This window comes from Danio rerio, chromosome 3 (genome assembly GCF_049306965.1).
Source record: "Danio rerio strain Tuebingen ecotype United States chromosome 3, GRCz12tu, whole genome shotgun sequence".
NCBI classification, from domain to species: Eukaryota; Metazoa; Chordata; class Actinopteri; order Cypriniformes; family Danionidae; genus Danio; species Danio rerio.
The window spans coordinates 16,668,044-16,689,631 of NC_133178.1; the positions used below are offsets into that span (position 1 = coordinate 16,668,044).

Sequence of the window (21,588 nt, forward strand, 5' to 3'; positions counted from 1 at the left end):
AATGATGGACACTTTACACACTCAACGACGGCTGCTTTGCTCGCGTAGCTGAAGAGGCGAAGCTATCAGGTGCACATGTTAGATAATATTATTTATTTTAGATGGTAAAAGCAAAATTCTCCCACGAGAGTGATTATACCACCTCCCGATGGTGAATGCGGTTATACTCATGGCAGGTATTATTTGATTGTTTGGTCATTTATTTCACTGATTTGGCAACAGTCAAACATCATCAGGGAAACGGTTTGAATTTCCACGCCGTAAAAAACATTAGTGCTCCATTTGGGATGACACTACATACATAGACTATAATGTTGAGTGCGTAAGTGCATAAGTACATGGTGTGTAGTGTGCCGTTTGCCAGCTGTGCGCAGCTTTTGAGATGGGCTGAATGGATTCAAAAAAGGTAAAACTCAACTGTTGAACTCTAGAGCAGGGGTCACCAATCTCGTTCCTGGAGGTCCGGTGCCCTGTAGGGTTTAGCTCCAAGTTGCCTCAACACATGTGCTTGGGTGTTTCAAGTATACCTAGTAAGACCTTGATTAGCTTGTTCAGGTGTGTTTGATTAGGGTTGGAGCTAAAATCTGCAGGACACCGGACCTCCAGGAACGAGTTTGGTGATCCCTGCTCTAGAGGATTTTAACTCAGAGCCTATTTCCAAAAGAATGGAGTGTTTCTTTTAATGTTCAGCTCTAAACTGCTGTAACTTTTTATGTGTATTATAATATAATTTTGTTTGTTGAATCTTTAGGGAAGCTGAAGGTTTCAAAGAACAGGGAAACGCATACTATGTCAAAAAGGACTATGCTGAAGCTTTCAACTTTTACACCAAGGCCATCGGTAAGACCCCTTTCAAGTCTACTAGGCTTTCTAGTTTATGGTTCTTGCGATATGTATATTGCTGGTTGGTTCCTACACATCTCTGAATCATGTTCTGCCTTCACAACAGATTCTGATGCTCCCTCATAAGCACGTTATATCCAAATTTTCCACACGTTTTCTTTTGAAGCATCATAATTCCCAGAATAGATTTTGTCATGGCAACAACTTGCATTGCAAAGATTTAGATTACTTTTTGCTTTTGTAGTTGTGACAAAAATAGCCGTTTTTCTGTTGATCTGAAGTGTCTGTCTACATCATTTGTTTGGGTTTATTTTTTTTTTTTTTACAGACCTCTGCCCAAAAAATGCCAGTTACTATGGCAACCGTGCAGCCACATTGATGATGCTGAGTCGCTACAGAGAGGCACTAGAGGATTCTCAGCAGGCCGTGCGACTAGATGATAGCTTCATGAAGGTGAGGCTTTAAGGGTCAGAAACTCTTTCGATATTTTGATTGTTTCTATGACATTTAATTGGGAAACTCTCAAAAGGTTACATTGTCTTGCGCGTTTGGGTTCTTGAGTTGATGAAATGCTAATAATCAATAAAACATTGTCATGTCCCTTCCGTTTTAATGGTCGGAGGGTACAAAAAAGAAATCATTAAGCCAGTTGTAATTATTATTGTTCTTCATTATCATAAATGACAACAATACACGAAAGTACTATTTAAGTGAATTGGTTTATCATAAACAAGGTTTAAATGTTTGAATGCTTAAAGAAAAAAAAGTTTCACACAAAAGTAGGTGTAAGAAATAAGACGACAATTTCACAAAATAAATCAACCAAGATTAACAGACATAAGGAGGACAAGGGGAACAGGATTGTGTCAGACAAAGGAAAATAATAAAAGAAGAATCAACTAACTAGCACATTTATGCTTTCCCAAGAACTACAAAATATAAGTAAACCTTCAATTTCAGAGACGTTGTATCTTACCTACTCTCTCTTTCCAAAGCAAATCTTACGAGTGTGGCACTAATCCATAACCTAATGTTTAAATAAAAGTTTGCTGCATGTGTGCCATGTTTATCACGTCACAGAGTTTGCCCATTCCCTCCCCTCCATCCGGAATATTACACAGATACGATGTTCACACTTCAGTTCTCAAAGTAGTTTTAAACAAAAACGTTTCAATATTGAATGCCAAACAAAGCACACTTCAAAAGTTGAACAAACATTGGCTGAACAAAGCAAAAAGAAACACATTTAAAACAAATATTAAACACTGCTCAAGTTCACATGAAATGCCACTTATCCTGTACTGCATCAGAAACCGCATACTTCCATACTATACAGTACACAAAAATCAGTATTTGAGCCGAGTAGTATGTCCGAATTCATAGAATTCAAAAATCAGAATTAGAAAAGTACCCGGATCACCTACTACTTGCGGTGAGATTCTGAAATGTGCATCCAATGCACGTTACGCTATCCCATGATGCACCGCGAAAGAATACATGAATGAACTTTTCTAATAATCGAGAAGTACATTTAAATTCAAATGCAGTACCTATTAAGTAGTATGCGATTTCGGACTTAGCCAAGGACAAAATAAATAGTAGTATTAATAATAATTTTAAGAATAATGAGTAAATAAATAAATGAATGAATAAAACTGCTTATCCACCATAACTACATGTAATAGCTTTTATATATTGCTGCCTTCTGATGATTTGAAGTTCTTTTATTTTCGTTTAAAAGGAGCGTCTGCTAAAAGAATAAATATAAAAATGTGCCCGTTATGGACTTGGATAACTGTAAACATGCAAATGAGATGTTATTGAAATATTTCAATATGTAAAGGGCCATGAATCCCCCTCGTTTCAGCAGGGTGTTTTCACACCTCAGAAAGTCAGTAAAGTGGGCGTGTCCAGCTCTGTTTAGGGGGGAGTGTCGGAGGAAGAAAAGTGGGATGGTGTGGGAGTGTCTATTTGGGCATGCGCGAGTTTCAGAGTCAAAATACACACAAACACACAGGAGAAAGTGATGGTGTTTAACCTACATGGACATCTGTAGTGGAATTATTTGCCAAATTATTAAATGGTGGACTTTAACTGCAGTTTGGCTCTTTCATTCAGGGAATTCATTCATGCCCCTCGCGACAAACGAGATATTTGATTCGAGGAACTGCTTTAAGCGTGTATTTTTCATGCAATGTTTGATACCGCACGGCGAATGAGAGAAAAAAAAAAACTCAGCATTTCCCAGAAACTTAAATGCACACGGCAGGTAGTGTCAGAAAGTTGCGTGTGTTATTCCAGTCACTAAATGCGGTGAAAACCCTACACGAGGTTAAAGTTTGGTTGTGGTGCTAACATGTTTACGCTCGGTGCAATAGTTAACTTAGTTCGATACGAACAAACTGAATAAACAAAGAGCGCTGGTCGCTCACTTACCAAATCTGTAGAGACAGGACATTCACCAGCAACTAGAGCCGCTTCTTTATGAAGAGAAGACTACAAGCGAATCTGGATCTCAGCGTTTGCAGATGAGAACAGCTCTCAGGTAAACAATAATCCTCCTTAGACACGTAAGTTATTGTTGTTGAGCATCGCGTACACTGTTAATCCACACGTGAGTCTAAGCTCTCACAGAGAGAAAATGAAAACGAAACTTAACTGCAGCAAACTATAAAAGCAACACTTCACGCTTGTTTTGCCAACACAACGTGGTGTGAGTGTCGTCTAAACACTGTGACAGTAATGAATATTATTGAAGTTGCACAATAGAGCGCGCTGATTGGTTTGAACAAGCCTTACTCATGCATTAATGCATCACACTGTAAGACGTAATAAGACGCTGGAATACAACGCTATTATGTCATGACCGTGACGCAGCTTCAAAAATTCGTTTCAAACCGGAAGTACGAATTTGCTTGAAATAACTCAAACAACCAATTTACACTTTTTAGTGAAATATAGGTGTCCTAATAGTGTTTTTAGCAGTGTGGGACACATATACGACTGTCAACAGCTCAAAAAATGTGTTTTGGTGTTTCGTGACCCTTTAATATTTTGAAATGTTCATTAATAAAGATATGTTAATGATGCAGCTGAAAATTGTGTCTGAAAAGTGTAAATGTTTCTAAATTTTGAGATGTAGAACCAGTTTTGCGTGTGTTGGTTCATATGTTTTATTTTGACTTAATCTTTTAGTTATATGTGCATTATTTAAAGTCATAAAAACTAGTTAAAGTTAGAGCTTAAATATCTATGCTGTTTTTACAACTGGCTCATTTGATGTGTTTGTTGCAGAATCTGCCTTCAGTTTTGTTGTTGTTGTTGTTTTATGCAAATATAAATCGTAATCATGCTCTTAATCTCAATAGGGGGAAAAAGGCCAGTTGTCTCAACCCTTTTAGAAATGTATACAAATATTCCCCCGTCTCTCATTCGGTGCACATCCAAAGGTTTACTGCTTTACACGTTTTGCATCATTTTTAACTTAAGGCTGGACATTTAAGATTTCTTTTATTATTAGCATTTCATCAACTCAACCTCAGCTTGCTTGATGTTGTTAAAGTTGTTTGGAACATGTAACTTCAATTGCTGCTAACCGCATTTTCTGGAATTGAAGCATATTGAGCGTCTCGCTACATTACTATTGTGACTACATTGTCATGTGATTGTGGTGCCACTGCAGTGAAAGCATTGCATCATGCGCTGTGATGTTAAATGAAAGCTAAAATATGACTGAGCAAGATAATGAATAGTAGATGTACTAAAGTACTAAGTTTCCAAAAAATGACTGAAGCAAATATCCATTAGCTACATGAATTGAAAAAGCTAGTTGGCTTCTCAACTCAATACTTTTAAAAAGGAAAGCATAGATGTAGTGAATAAATAAAAAAAAATTAAGTATCAGTTTCTGTGTTTGTACAACCCTAATTGTACAAATTAAGTTGCAGATCACTTCATTTTAAAGTAGCAGGTCTAAATATGTACTTTGATTACAAAACAAATTGCAGTAAGAAGATTATATTATTATTTAAAAGGCCTGTCACTATAAGGAATATTTGTTGTGCAATATATTGTCACAGAAATTGTTGTGATAAGTGATATTATTGTCGTTTTGATGTCATTTCATACCACTGGTTATATATAATGATTACGTAAGAGTATAATAATGCAAATAGCCATAAACACTTGAAAATAATTATAATTTTTAAGGTTATTTAGATTTAATTTGATGTTAAAAAGTTAAAAGTACTATATATATACTATATATATATATACTATTTTATGTCCTATTAGATAATTGTCCAATTATACACTTTGACACCAGCAAGGTAGAATGCAAATGTCATTGTAAAATGGCTTTATCATTATTTGTGAATGTGTAAATGTATATTGCAATGGCAAAAATGATTGAGGTCATCTCCAAGTATTTCATGATAAGTCCTCAATACTTTGACATCTTTGACCAAATAAAATTGTTTTAAAAACTCTGAAGACCCCATTTCACTTTGGAAACCCTTGTAATCTGTTTAAGGCAGTTTATAATGTGGACTGAGATCATTTTTCTGAAATGCCAGTTGGAGCGTTTTGAGTCTAAAAGGCTGTAAAAGTGTAAATGAACTAGTGTAAAGCTGCATTCACACTAGAGCGACACCGCGGCAAAGTGACCAGCGCCCAGTTATTTCAACGGCGACTTCCAGTGACCTTGGTCTACGCGAGCAACCGCTACTATTGGCGACATAGTGGGCATGTCGAGCGACGCATCAAAGTTGAGAATCCTTTAACTTTATGCAAATGAAGAGCAACTTTTATGAGCACCAGCTAATAGGAGCACCAGTAGAGCTCACGTGATTCTCTCTCAGCTCCTGCAGCAAGATATATCCAGCTGCAGACTCAAAGACCCGCACACGTTTCAGGACACACAATCCCTGACACATTATCCAGCCTGGGCCGAACCATATTTGTGTACTGACGGATGTAAATGGTATTAGCATCTTCTCTGACCTCTGCCTAGTAACAGTTGCTACAGCCAAGTAAAAGATGGTGTTATTTATTAGTTTATCAGTTTCAAATATAGATTGCAGTATTATTCATTAGCAAAGGGTTGTAAGTCTATATACAATATAATCAAATGTTTAACTACTAAGTACTTTTTGAAACATTTTTCATTTGTTTAAATTAGTAAATCTAATCAAATATATTATAATGTGACACATTATTGTTTAAGTTTCTCATATTTTACTGCTAAATGATAATGTAAAATTAACTAAATTTAAACAACATCTAAATTTAAATTTCTTTCATGGACAATAACATAATGTGCCGTAATTTGGTTGGAAAATGCTGTAATCCACTATAAAACAATTTTATTTAACTAAAGACAACATTTAAGATTGTAAATTAGTTTATTACACTTAATCCTACAATTAGACAGTGTAATTTCGGTTTTCTTTGTGTATGTGGACGCATGCAACTCTTAGCTTAACGAATTATTTTTATTTACATAACACCAAAACACGCAGTACGCTGCACAGAGGTTAAAATAACCCTTACAATATAATAATGAAATAATATGAAACTAAACTGTATACAGTCTATTATAATGAATTCCAATCGATCGCCGTATTTGTGAAATACAGCTAGTAGCAATAATGCTCCTTAGGAGTTAGTCGCTGTTAAACAAGAAGTAGAAGAAGACTGATCAATAACTAAATATGGTCATCTTTGTAATTGAGCGTATTATGTACTGATTACGTTTGTATTTTGTGTTTTCTCTGAACGTTTACTTTCAGCAGAACGTAAACTTATTCGCTCTCTGTGACTATCACAATAAACGTTACCTGAGCAAAGTCAAGGTGGGAACACCCACAACGTTTCAGTCGCCACCCAGAGTGACAGTCGGTTACAAGGTCGCTGCTAGTGTGAATAAGTCTGATGAGTGTTAACATATGAATAGTTTTCTCACATGTAACATCACTGGTCCACTCTGTTCTTTTTGGGATCGATTTACCGACATATAAACCCTACATAAATATATTAACTAATAACAGTTTTATAGTGCAGTAAAACATTTAAATCAATTAATGGTTTCTTTTTTTCCCAACCACTTTGGTGTTTCAGTAAAATAATATTTACAGGGCTCGAAATTGCGACCATTTTGGTCGCATATGCGCCCGAAAATTAATCGATGCGACCTCATAATATATTTGGGCGCATTAGTGCGACCTGTTTTGATTTTTTTTTTTTAAACGTGCTGAATCGCTCTTCCCTGCCGCTATATTGGTTCATATTAGCTGTCAATCACTCAAGGCTTTCCACTGTTAGATGACAGGGAGGGAGCTTTTATGTCCACGGGAAATGCAAACGGCTAAAGTGTGAAAATTTAAAGCACACAGGTTTGCAAAGTGCAAACCCCACCTAAAGTTGAGGCGCAGATGAGAGCGATCATGACACGTGGTGAATATTGATCCGCCAGCTGAGATCAATAGAGTACGTGCATGCTTTTCGGAGAAGGTGGCTGAATCTCGATGTGGTGCATACACTGCGTGTTCAGCGCAAATGTCCGCTAAAAGTCAAATCTAATACTGTATCATCGCCAAAGAAGCTCGCCTTTACTAAGTTTACACTGAAACTGCGTCTCATAACAAACAGCGGTATTGCGCCGGTGCTTAACCTGCTCATAAATGGGGTCGGCTGACTCGCCTGCTTTTCCACAAACACAGAAAAATGAAAATCAGCTCAGACGGAACATTTAAATAGACACAAACTGAAACCAAAACTTTTAAAGAGTGATAGAAGTGAGACTTTACTTACTTTCTTTTGCCTATTCTTTCTTGAGGTGTATATATATTTTTTTTATTTAGTTACTGATGACTGTTTTGCAGCTTTCAGCCTTGAATTTAATATTTTATTATAATCTTTTGTTTGTTTTGCAGCAGAAATATTATTTATTAAACTGACATGCATATATATGCTGTTTAGCAGTACAAAATAAATATTTCTTACTGCAATGCTTCATTTTTGTTTGATGCAAACTATACATTTATTTTTCATAAAGTAACAGACTTTTTATAGCAGATAACTTACATTCAAACACATTCAAGGCAGCATGATGATGAGAAATGTAATTCATTGTTACTATTATTGTCATTTTCATCATCATTAATATTCTAGAACTATTAGACACACATTTTGTAATTATTGCACACAAATATCAATGTAATCTCAGCATTAGTTATAGTTGTTTCTGGTTTTTGTTAGTCCTAATTGATGTTGTTTTAAAATACAATAAGTCCCTTAAAATACAATTTGCAGCGGTGCTCAATCATTTTTGGTGGGTGCTCCTAAATTTTTTCTGGTGCTCCTAAATTTTTGAAGTTGGGAGCACCGGTGCTACCAAATAAAAAAGTTAATTTCGAGCCCTGTATTTACTATCAATGCACCAAAATAATTTAAATCAAAGAGTTTTGGCTGGCTCAGAAGAGTGCATGAGTTGATAAAATGTATACCTTTAATCTAAACGAAAATGCTTTACAGAAAAAGTGGCTGCTAATTGTAAAAAAAAAATGCTTGTAGTCTGCATTTGAATATCTTGTATAATCACCTATCATTACTGTTGTGCTTCATAGGGACACATGCGTGAGGGCAAGTGCCACCTGCTGCTTGGCAATGCAATGGCCGCCATCCGCTGCTTACAGAAAGTTTTAGAGCGGGAACCAGACAACAGCCAGGCCCAACAGGAGGTACCGTGACCATAAATAACACACACACACCGACATCCATGATCACCTGTGAGCAACATGTGTCGTTGACTCACTGGCTGTGTTTCCTGCAGATGAAGAATGCAGAATCCATCCTGGAGTACGAGCGCATGGCGGAGATCAGCTTCGAGAAGAGAGACTTCCGGATGGTGGGTGTGTCTCTCGCTGCTGTGGGGCTGATCTAGTGTTGTGCCTATATCTTATATACTTTGTATATAATATATCTATTTCTGGGTTGTTGATGTACCGTTGCCTTTTCATATATTTAATATAATACATAAACAGAATTTATTATATAATTAGTGTGGCCGTTTACCATTAAAACGACCATTAAAATGCCGTAAATGGTTCAGCTTTTGTTGTTTTTTTTTTTTTTTTTTTTTTTTTTGTGAGCTGTCTTAAGCATAGTTTAATAAATTACAGCTCTTATAAATTAAAGATTATAAAAATCATTCAATAATACTTCGTCTAATTTTACATGTGGTTATTTTAGTAAATGGCAATCGTTTTCATCCAAAAATTTTTTTTTATCCATGCATTTCTAAAAAAAAATATTTTATTTTACTTTTTGTTTCAACAGTTTGGACCTAAATGCAATCTTTAACTGACAGTCTTGCCACCTTTGGTGTGAACGCACAAAGTTCGCTCTGGCGAAACCGCTGTCTACCTTTACTACTTCACAAACAAATGCGTTAAAATTCGCTACATTGATTTTGTATTAGAGATAAACATAACATAAAACATGCTTTCCAGCGTGAAAATGTTGCACGGTTTGTATCAAATTCATTTAACTATGGAAGATCATGTGAAGATGTGGTTTTGCTCCACTTATCCAATATGTGTCCTTATGTCTGAAATATTCTGAAGCAGCAATACTGTTTTACTTTGTCTTTATAGTTAGCATGAGATTCCCACTTTTTTCAAGTAAACAATTCTAACATTAATGCACATCAGTAACTCGCCAGTAACCTTTTTAGATGTGTGTCCCTGTAAGAAAACATCATAAATAATTGGAAATCCGGCGACCGGAATAATCAAACCTTTGGGAACAACTGCGGTCAGAACTAAAGTTCACAGCACTGAGTTTTCTAGACTTCTCTCCAGCGGTGGACTTTTACATTCCGATTGGTTGCCGCTGAACCGCGTCATAGCTAATTGGTTCCTATTAAACATGAATGATTTTCAGCTAGTTTGACACTCTCACAACTTTCAGTGTGCATGCACAGTAAGGCAGCCAAAAGTGAAAGTAGACAGAGAGAACATTTTTTTTTAAAATTATTATTATTATTTTATTAATTGGTTTTTACTGACTTAAATTGTCATCAATGTTTTAATTATATAGAGGTTAGAGGACAAGTAGTTTTATAGCTTTTAGGGTGCGATTGTTTTGTTCTGAAAGAGGGATTAAAATTGTTACAAGGTTGCACTTTGTTCTTGGTGCGTTAAGCTTTCACATAGCAGAGTTTCTAAATGGACTAAAATAGCTAAAAACAAGTCACGTTTGAGTTAACTCTCTCCTGACAGTGGTCAGAGTTCTACGCTTTATTTTTCAGTCCTGCTCAGCTGTGATGCGTCCTTATTTTAATGAATGACAATGAGCAATAAGACATCATAAGCGAAAAGCTGAGCTTTAATTTTGAATGGTGACACCCACAGATATCGTCACCAAATATAAATCAGAGGTAAGACTTTCGCATACATATCCATTGGCTAGAATTATGCATTATAGGCTTTACATTATAGAGAGAAATCACAGATAAACCAAGACTGCAGTTCAGTCAATTTTCCTAATAGAAAAACAGCTCTCATTTTTTCAGCATTCACTTTCTTATTCGACATGAAACGCACATTTACTAGTAGGAATGATGACATCCCGCCCTACTTGTATTTTTATTTTCATATAGCCATATATGCCTATTGCATATCTATATTACACTGTGAAACAGCCTGTTTCATTAGTTCATTGGATCGAATTGCTCTCTCACTACAATTGATCCGCTCCAAAGTTCGTTTCAATCAAGCAGAGACCACCTCATTCAGGCGGCCTCGGGTCGATTGTTTTTGCACAGATCCCAGCGCGATTGCTGTATTCACATATGCCTAACGAACCGCGCTAACTGGGAAAACATGCCAGGTTCCGGAACAAAAGTCTAGGTGTAAAGGCTAGAACCTAAAACTAAACTTAGAATTGTGAAATGTATTTGAATGCTGCATGGCACAATTTTATTAGAATGATCGAAACTAGAAATCACCAAACTATTTTATTGACTTTCAGCTGGAATAATGAACATGTTGTAAGGGCAAGTGAAAATCTGAACCAGTTGTGGACAAGTAATGAGAGTCATTTAATTGAAGAAAATTAAGATTTGCATAAATATTGTCAATTGAGTTGATGATGTGGCAATATTTCCCTGTAGTATTCAATTTTTTTGAGATTTTTTTTTTTTTTGTAATTGTTTAACATTTTAGAAATTCTTTTATGGTGACAGCACTGGTGTGTGTAGCAGTCTGGAGTACAGATGAACATCAGCGTGTGTCTGTCTGCAGGTGGTGTTCTGTATGGATCGGGTATTGGATTCTGCGTCTGCATGCCACCGGTTCAAGGTGCTGAAAGCAGAGTGTTTGGCTTTGCTGGGGAGATACCCAGAGGCCCAATCAGTTGCTAGGTAACAGCATTACAGTATTATGGCGATTGTTCAGTAATAAAAATGCAAATATATATATACTAGATAGGACCGTAACGCATACTAGATATTGCAAACGAAGTATTAAATATTGAAAAATCCCTTTAAAGAAATGTAAGGCCCTTAAAGTATTAAAGTCTTAAATGTTTTTTTTTTACAAAGTATTAATTTTAGTATTTGTACGCTAAAGTTTATCTGAATTTAATCTCTGAATATTGAGATACTGTGTAGTTTGAAATAAATCGCGCTGCTTTGTTTACTGCAGTAACCAGGGAAACACTGTTGTTCCTGCTGCTATAAAGGTGCCACCTGCTGGATTACATTTTTTTTGTTTTTGGATTTGTTTCTTGCAATTAATATTTAGTAAGAACTCTGCCAACATTTTAACTTGCAGTGTTACTGGTTGAAACCTGAAGTGGTGATGAGGTCTTAAAATGTATGCAAAGAGTCTTAAAAAAGGTCTTAACGGGTATTGAATTTCAATCTCTGGTTTCTTTACATACCCTGGTACATATACTTTCTCTGTGGATTAATGTTTTGAGTTTTTACTGCAAATGTCACATCCATGAAACTGGAAAAAAGTAATAAGCACTTTGAGTGTTAAGTTATTTCAGTGTCCAATGTAGTTTTTCTTTCTTCAATGCAAGAGTACCAGCAAATTTGTCCACTTCCGTATCTATGAAATCTCACTGTTGCTCTTTGTATTTTTAGTGACATTTTGCGGATGGACTCCACAAATGGCGATGCGCTGTATGTCCGGGGTTTATGTCTATACTATGAAGACTGCATCGATAAGGCTGTGCAGTTTTTCGTTCAGGCGCTGCGCATGGCACCTGACCACGAGAAGGCCCGTCTAGCATGCAGAGTGAGTGCAATAATAATCCACACTGTTCATTGATTATGTTTTAAGTTTGCAAATCAAATGTTTTCTGCAGTGAAACGTCTAATGCTTTCTCTGTTGTAGAATGCCAAAGCTCTTAAGGCGAAGAAAGAGGAAGGGAACAAAGCATTTAAAGAAGGTAGCTATGAGGAAGCATATGAACTCTACACTGAGGCTTTAACCATCGACCCAAACAACATCAAAACCAACGCCAAGTTATACTGCAACCGAGCCACTGTCGGTTCCAAGGTCAGCATTTACATGTTACAAATATAGTCAAGCCCGAAATTATTTATTATAATTAATTATGAGCCCTTATATACCTGACAAAAGTCCTGTCGATGCCAGTTTTGAGAGCAACAAGTAATAACTTGACTTCTAGTTGATCATTTGGAAAAGTGACAGAAGGTAGATTTTTCAGACGAATCATCTGCTGAACTGCATCCCAATCATCACAAATACAGCAGAAGACCTATTGGAATCCACATGGACCCAAGATTCTTACAGAAATCCATCAAGTTTGGTGAAGGAAAAATCATGGTTTGGGGTTACGTTCAGTATGGGGGTATGCGAGAGATCTGCAGAGTGGATGGCAACATCAACAGCCTGAGGTATCAAGAGATTTGTGCTGCCCATTACATTACAAACCACAGCAGAGGGGAAATTCTTCCGCGTGATAGCACTCTTTCTCATACTTCAGCCTCCACCTCAAAGTTCTAAAAGCAAAGAAGGTCAAACTGCTCCAGAATTTCCCAGCCCAGTCAACAAACATGAACTGTTGAGCATGTCTGGGTTAAGATGGAGGAGGCATCGAAGATGAATCCAAAGAATCTTGATGAACTCTGAAAGTCCTGCAAGAACGCTTTCTTTGCCATTCCAGATGACTTTATTAATTAATTAATAAATAAATTATTTGAGTCAGTGCAGCGATGTATGGATGCAGTCCTCCAAGCTCATGGGAGTCATACATAAGATTAATTTTTCTTCCACTGCACCATGACATTTTATTCTATACTGTACATTACTTTGGTTTGGTGACAAGACTTTTGTCTAGGCAAAGTCAGACCTTACTGTCCTAATTAAAGCTTAAAAATCAAGACATGATCATATTTTATTTTGGTAAAATAAGCGTAAACTAGAGGCCTTTTCCTTTCATATAAGCCACCTCTTATACCAGATGATTTACTAGAGGTCAAGTTATTATTAGGCAACAAGGCTTTTTTTACACACACACACACACACACACACACACACACTCACAACTAATAATTTTTTATATATTCAGTCAAAGAATCTTGCATTCCTTTTAGTCCATAAACCACCATTATGTTGGGTCTAATCTTGGCTTGACAAACTTCAATCGCAAATCAAATCACAATATCTGTCAACAAATCACAGTTAGAAATTTTCCCTAAATCATTTAACCCTGGAGGCTAATAATTTGTGTAAATGCCTTTTATTTTTAATTTTTTGAATGTTTTTTTTGCAGCCTCACCAAATCAGTTCCTGATTGTAGACTTTATAGTATAGCAAGATGACGAATTTTTCCTGCAAACAATAAGATATGGCCCTTTTCTAATATCTAGATGTTTTTGTTTGAGCCCCACAAGGCCGAACACTAGACCCTTTTCCTGTTCTGAAACTGGGTCAAGTGTGTCCGTCTCAATTTTGTCATTGTTTTTCCACTAGCACATAATGTTTCTCTGTCTCTCCTTTGTGTCTTCAGTTAAATAAACTGGAGCAGGCCATTGAGGACTGCACAAAGGCCATTAAACTGGACGAGACCTATATTAAAGCTTATTTGAGAAGAGCCCAGTGGTACGTTTATTGCTTTTACACTTAATTTAAAGCTACTTGAGAATTTTTTGTAATGTTAACCTGTGCATTTTGTAATGTAGCTACATGGACACAGAGCAGTATGAAGAAGCAGTCAGAGATTACGAGAAGGTTTATCAAACAGAAAAGACTAAAGGTGAATGTCTTTCTTTGGGTTATGGGTTAGATTTGGGTTAAGGATTGTTTTGCATTTGGAATTTGTTGAGACCTGTAAATCTGTTTTATCTTTGACTTTGTCAGATTTCTCCTCAATTTTAATGGTTCAGTTTGGACATATGAATTCAAAAATATCATCTAATTCAAGTAATATCGTAAAACTTATGCAATTTAAAAATGTAAATGCATTTGTGATTTTATAGTTAATTTCTACACTGCTAAAAATAATTTGGGTATTAATAGTAATAGTAAAGCTGAAGGAGATTGAATAACTGGGTTGTTGTTAATGTTAATAGTAATAATGTGTTTTTGTCTTCGATTTTACTACTACTACTACTACTACTATTTTAAGTACATTTTACTTTCATCTGCCACAATATCAAATTTACCCAAACATTTATATTGACAACTCGTCATCTTTGTTTCTGCGAGCACATGAAATGTTCATTGTTTGGCTTTGATACATCTATAATGGCGTACAGCAAGCCAACATGTTACATGTTAACCCAGGATTACCTGTTAATAAGTAGGCCCACACGGAATCTGCATGCATCTAAGTTTTAGCCCATCGTTGAGGCTATTTACTTATTTATATTTATTCAGTTTTTTAAATGGTTTCAGTAACATTTGACTAATATGAAAATTATATAACATTTTGTAAATAAAAAAAATTATATAAACATTTTATTTACAATAAAGTTTGTAAAGTAATGTTCACTGTCTTTTAGTAGAGATATTATACAGGGTGATTAAAAAAAAAAACTATTTAATTTAAGCATGTTGGAACCTTGGGTAATTAACCATTGTGAAGAGTACTTAAATAATTTTTCTGTAGAAAAAACTATCATAGATGTTCAATATGAACACTCGAGTGACATCAACCCGGAAGATATGTTTTTGTTTTTTAATCAGTGTATGAGAGACTTGCTTTGTTTACCCAATATGTGAATCTAATTGTATTTGCATTATAAACATTAAATACAAGTTAAAAAGGTATTATTTTTTATTTTTATAATATTTTATTTTTTATAATTTTTACATTAAGTTTTAGTTACGATTCTTCTAAAATCATGCCGCTTAAATCCGCATAAAAACGTTTTACAAAATTCTGCACAGAAACAGCAAAAAATGTCCGCAGATTCTGTCTGGCCCTACTAATAAGTTATGAGTAAGATGAACTGTAAAGCAAGTTAATTCAGAAGTTAATTTACCATGTTTAAAATGCATCTAGGATTAGTCATGTAGATTATAAAAATATCCAAAACTCAGATTTTTTTTATTGTTATTTGTGCCAAATCTTATTTGTTCTGTGTTGTGTTTTTAGAACACAAGAATCTGTTGAAGAACGCTCAGTTAGAGCTGAAGAAAAGCAAGAGGAAAGATTATTACAAGGTTCTCGGGGTGGATAAAAATGCCACTGAAGACGAAATCAAGAAGGCGTACCGCAAACGAGCCCTGATGCACCACCCAGGTACTTATTTTCATTAAATGAATGGAGCACATGAAACACAAACAGAATTATTTTTATTTTTTTTGTACAAATCGCTTAAAAATTAAAAAAAAATATATTCATAAAGGGTTTGTATTTTACAAATATTCGATTTCTGAAAACTAATAGTGTGTAAATGTAGCCGCCTTTCCACTGCACGTGACAAACAGTAGAGCGGAAGTCCTTAATGTAATAAGCAAACATGAAGAGATGAGAATGAAAAGGCATGTAAAGGGGAACTGCATGGCTTTTGAATTAACAGCGCACTGTATATTTCTGCTATTTTTATCATTACTAATCAAACAACAAAAGACCAGGACAAAATCTCTCACTGCTCTTAAATGAAGGATTTTTGTAGCTTTAATAACAAACAAACCAAGTTTTATTTATTTATTTTTTTCCTTCCAGTGAAGATGCTTTAAGCGCAGTTTGTTTTGCATGTTTTTTCTATTGTTTTTTTTTACTTGCCATAATTGTGAGAACATTTGTTGATTAGTTTTTTACTCCTGTTTTGCTTCAGTATTAACATTCGTGAACTTTAACGATCTTTGAAAGTGTAATAGCAACCTTATTTACTAGGCGGAAAAACGTTATATTTGCTTCATATGCGTATTCAGAATATTGGGATCTGATTTTTTGCATTAAAGTATTTGAACTACTGAGGCAAGAAATTATCCAGATATGATCCTAATAACACAATGACGGCACACAGCACTCTACCATGCATAACGTTTGTCATCATCTTGTGACAAACAGCCACATGCTATTAGGGGAAAAAAAAAAAAAAAAAGAGTCTGCTGAATGTCCTCCATTGTTGTTTATAGGCCTGTTCACATGTTGTGTGTAAACTTCAGGAAATTAAATAAAATGTAAATGCTTCCTCTCTATTCTATTACAAACATGCAGGGTTTTAAAAATTTTTTTAAACTTGTAAAAGTCATTCTTGAGCTGCAGCTGATCGCAGAGAGTTGGAACAGATCTTTTAATCCAAGTTTTTTGCAAATCCTGTTCACTTCCTGCTCATTTCCATTAAAAGTTGAGATATGTATACGACTTTTATGGTTTTCTCTTGGCTAGAATGGATTTGATTTGAACTTAGTAGGCATGGTATACGCTACAAAGTAAGGGTCATGTGTTCTTCACAGACCGACACAGCGGTGCGAGCGCTGAGGTGCAGAAAGAGGAAGAGAAGAAGTTTAAAGAGGTCGGCGAGGCCTTCACTGTGCTCTCCGACCCCAAAAAGAAGACACGATATGACAGCGGCCACGACCTGGAGGACGATGACATGAACATGGGTTTGTCCCTTTCACACTTCCATTCTCACACACTTTCTCTTTCTGTCAGCACTATTTCAATATGGAAGATGATTTTCACAAAAATTAAACTTCATCCATCATTTACTCACCCTCGAGTTGTTCCTATTTTTTTTTTTTTGTTCTGCTAAAAAACAAACTATATACAAGATATTTGGAAGAAAGTCAGTAACAACAGATCTTCTCGCCATTTACTCCCATACTGTTTATTTTCTATCTATCGCAGTAAACGTGTTGCTAGCTCTGTTTGGTTACTGACATTTTTCAAAATATCATTTGTCCAAAATCAAACAAAAAGTGCTCAGGGGTAGCTTAAATTATGTGTCTGTGCTACAACAAAAATCAGTCCAAGGCACTAGAAAAATGTGGAAAATTTAAAAGCCATGTAAATAAAGGCTTTATCCCTAAACCTACATGTTACGGCAAGGAACTGCTTTCATCGGGGCATGATCAGGGGCATCTAGAGCCTCTTTTGAGTGCTATGGTCACATGACTCATTTTAAATATCTCAACAACACTCAAATAATATAACAAGAGGTCAACTATCATCATTACTTCAGCATTGATAGAGGGGGAAATAAATATGCCTATATACATGCACAGATATACACATGCTTATAATTTCACTTTTACCTGTCATTTTAATCAAAGACTTTACTTTAAGTTTCACCTTTTCAACATTACGTCTTTTATTTATAACATCTATAGCAACACTAATATTAACTTTAAATATTATAAGTCTAATGTTTTTAAATAGACAACATATGACGCTCCGTTTACTTGACAAATTTAATGATTTGCATATTCATGTTGTTGACGCCAAATTCTGACCCTACCATACGAATGTCACAGCAGAAATCGAGACTCATCAGACCAGGCAACCTTTTTCCAATCTTCTATTGTCCAATTTTGGTGAGCCTGTGCGAATTGTAGCCTCAGTTTCCTGTTCTTAGCTGACAGGAGTGGCACTCGGTGTGGTCTTCTGTCCCTTCAGAGATGCTCTTCTGCATACCTCTGTTGTAACAAGTGGTTATTTGAGTGTCTGTTGTCTTTCTATCAGCTCGAACTAGTCTGGCCATTCTCCTCTGGCATCAACAAGGCATTTACGCCCACAGAACTGCCGCTTTTTGCACCTTTTTCTGTATACCCTAGAGATGGTTGTTCGTGAAAATCCCAGTAGATTAGCAGTTTCTGAAATACTCAGATCGGACACATTTCTTCACCATTCTGATGCTCTGTTTAAACTGCTGCAGATTGAGTTGCTGCATTGTGATTGGCTGATTAGAAATTTGCATTATCGAGCAATTGGACAGGTGGCCTAACAAAGTGGCCAGTAAGTGTACTCCAGTAGTAGACTATTTCAGACGATTAAAGACAGCAAAACAGAACAATCTTCTAGCGGTTTACCAAATAAAGTGACAGGTGAATGTATGCAGTCATTGTTTTGTTTTTGCTATTTTCCGTATAGACTTTATCAACTAGCTTGTCATCAGAAATGTTATTTGTTTTTGGGCCCTCATTACAGTCACCTGCAGAGACAAAATAATCAGTTCCTTGTCTATTAGCATTGGAATGATGTTTTTATTGAAAGCGAATGTCATTTATGTTCTTTTAAAAGCCTAGATCTTATTGAAAGCGTCATGCCATGGCTGTGCTGAATAATCCAAGTGTCAGCTCTTGAGTAAACAGAACTTTAAAAGACTAATGCTGAGTGCAGACAACAGAGGGAATTAAATTAAGCAGTTTCATTTCCAGCATTGACTCAATCAAGGCTGTTTTTTTGAATTCACTTAAAGTTGCTCTTCAGGGCATGACTTGACTGTTTTCTTGACTCCGTTGGTTTGTTTCTGTGTCTAAGCACCAGGCTTTGGGACAATTTACACAAAAGGTTTACTGTTTTTTTGCTGAAAAGGTTAAGTGTTTTGCTTTAGAATATGTATCGGACATTTAAATGATGGGGTAATATGGGTTAAATTATGAGGGGGAGGGGGGGGTCTCTGATAAATGAAATAATTAATTAATTAAATAAATTACAAAATTCAATAAAGTGTTTACATTGTTACTTTTTTATGGTGAAATGCTCAAGTATTGGAAACCAAATGTGTAAAACCAATTACTCTCAATCTATAGTGTCAAACACAGGAAATGTATTTTAAGCTTGTTAAATGATCACGATGAATTGTTTTATGTCTCTATTTTCTTCTCTTTCAGACTTTGATGCCAACAACATCTTCAAAGCATTCTTTGGCGGCCCTGGTGGGTTTAGTTTTGAAGGTAGTATTTCATGTACTTTGTCTTCATCGTCCATAATTCACTGGTTTAGACTGTAAACCACTGAACGCTAACAAGCAAAGGTTTGGGATCAGTATGCTTTCAAAATATTTCAGACATACAAAAAATAAGAATATTAGAAATCATTTACTCTTGTCTTCAGTATTGCAGTATACTTCAGAAATCAGTCTCATACACTGATTTTCTGTCTGATATCAGTGTTGTTTATTTTTGTGTGAAAATATTTTTTTAATGAATGAAAGATTACTTAAAGAAGAGTGTTTACTTTAAACTATTTTTGTCAGTATAAGTATCTTCACTGTTATTTAATACAACTAATTATTTTTATTGGAAAAACAATCTGAACCCAAACTTTTATTTGGACGGAAATATGTTTGAAGACTCTACAAAGGGTGTGTGATATTGATCATCCACGAAAGCACTGTTATGGGATGTTTGTGCTCATATTATCAAGTTTATTACTCACTTTAGCAAAAATAAAGTGTCTGTTGAGAGCACAAAAGCTTTACTGTACGAATTCAGTCAGAATGACCATAGCTTTCGAGTTTTGAACACAAAAATATCCCTGTGGATATGGAATTATCAGTTTATTTTTTTGTTGTTGTGTTTTTATTTTTTATTATTATTATTATTTTTTTTTTTTTTGGCATCTTGATTTGACATGACAGTAAGTTGGGAGGGGGACAGGATTGGGAAAAGGTTTTATTATTAAAGAATTAATTTAGACACAATATTGTTTATTTTGTTTCGCTAATTAAAATTTCCTGAAAAAATGTATCCACTTTGAATGAAGACTGAGCCTTTGGTTGATTTAATCATAAAGATAGTGCCTTTGCATTTTGAAAAAAGGTGAAATCACGTTTTCCTAAGTGCCAAATCAAATGCGTAATTACTTCATGATCTTTATCATTAAGTGACTAGCTCTGTGCAAATTCAGACACAGCCAGTCACTTGCATAAATGAACCAGTCTTTTGAATGAATCATGTGAATGACTCAATGAATCTGTTAATCCACACAGTGGCAAAAGTTGAACTATTTTGAAAATTGACCGTGCCATACGTGCATAAACTGCTGATGGTGGCCATAGCATAGACAAACGGCAAAGGATCACGAGTTCACAAAAACATTTATATCAGTAAAGGAAGAAGCATGCCTCGTGTTTTCAACATGGTTTTGAATGCAATATGTGAATAGCCCATAAAGATTTAACCTGAGAGATGCAGTACCAGGACTGGTCTATAATAGATACAGGATTACAAGCTGCCTGGAGCCATTACAAGTTAAATGAATTAAAACCAAATTTTGCAAACTACATAAGATGAGGCAACAATTTAATTACACTTACATGTTATGATTCGGAGGAAGAAGAAACTAGTTCATATGAACTGTAACAGTTACTGACAAAGTCTGACAAAATCCCACACATAATAGTCTCTGCTGCTCCTTTAATAGCAAACGGCAGACCAGTTCTGCGTTGCAGCATAAGCTATTGTATCAAAAATCAGAAAAATGACAGGAACAAGCACATCACACGGTTGGCTATACTGTGGTATTGTTGTGAAAATTAACTTAAACCCTTTATTTAAGCCAAATCTCCATCGTTTAGTGATCGTCATCTTCGCTTCATGATCAGTCCTGTGATCCCCCGCATTCACGTTTTACCGGAACCGGCACTTCATGTTTGGTGATGCCGTATCAACGTCAACGTGTTCAAACAAAAGATCCGAACCCAACACGATTAATTTGTTCGACCCTGAGTCGACTATTTTGCAACAGAATCAATAGTTTTAAACATGGAGTGCTTTCAGATTTAAACATCAGCGGGATGTTTTCATGCACCTAATGTTGTGTTACACAATGCATGGAAGGGCATTCTCAAAAACCTATAATAGACTGCAGCTTTGCACAAGACATTTGGCTAGAGGAGAACTGAGCCAGGTTTCTCTCAAGGTTTTTTAAATTCACTTTTGACAATTGGAGAAGATTTTTTATTTTATTTTTTTGTCACCACTGGCTTGCATGGTTCGGGACTCGTAGAGCTGCGCATTGATGAATCTGCTCCTTAGTTTTTGGACTCTCAGTATTGAATATTAAACCACATTTAACCGAGCTAAACTGAACTTGAACTCTGAAAACTGAACTGACACGGTTTTAATTTACTTTAATATTCTATGTGAAGCTGCTTTGACACAATCTACATTCTAAAATCGCTATAGAAATAAAGGCGAATTGAATTGAATAGGGGCTCATAAATTTTCTTACAGTCATTCTCTCAACAATTATATACTTTTTTATTTTTGTTGTTTTTTATATTATAATTAGTTAGTGACTTTAGTT

The 21,588-nt window shown here is 35.5% G+C and overlaps 1 protein-coding gene across 4 annotated transcripts in view; it reads left to right on the forward strand.

The window, feature by feature from the left end:
* Positions 1-21,588, forward strand: part of dnajc7 (DnaJ (Hsp40) homolog, subfamily C, member 7) — a 30,797-nt gene that overhangs the window by 7,371 nt on the left and 1,838 nt on the right. For 2 of the 4 annotated variants that reach the window (XM_073938408.1, NM_213290.1), the window contains 12 exon segments: positions 752-840; positions 1,172-1,296; positions 8,469-8,582; positions 8,675-8,749; positions 11,148-11,266; positions 11,996-12,149; positions 12,249-12,413; positions 13,891-13,982; positions 14,063-14,136; positions 15,481-15,627; positions 16,791-16,940; positions 19,170-19,214. In XM_073938408.1, the coding sequence (XP_073794509.1) occupies positions 752-840; positions 1,172-1,296; positions 8,469-8,582; positions 8,675-8,749; positions 11,148-11,266; positions 11,996-12,149; positions 12,249-12,413; positions 13,891-13,982; positions 14,063-14,136; positions 15,481-15,627; positions 16,791-16,940; positions 19,170-19,214 (1,349 nt within the window). 4 annotated transcript variants of the gene reach the window in all.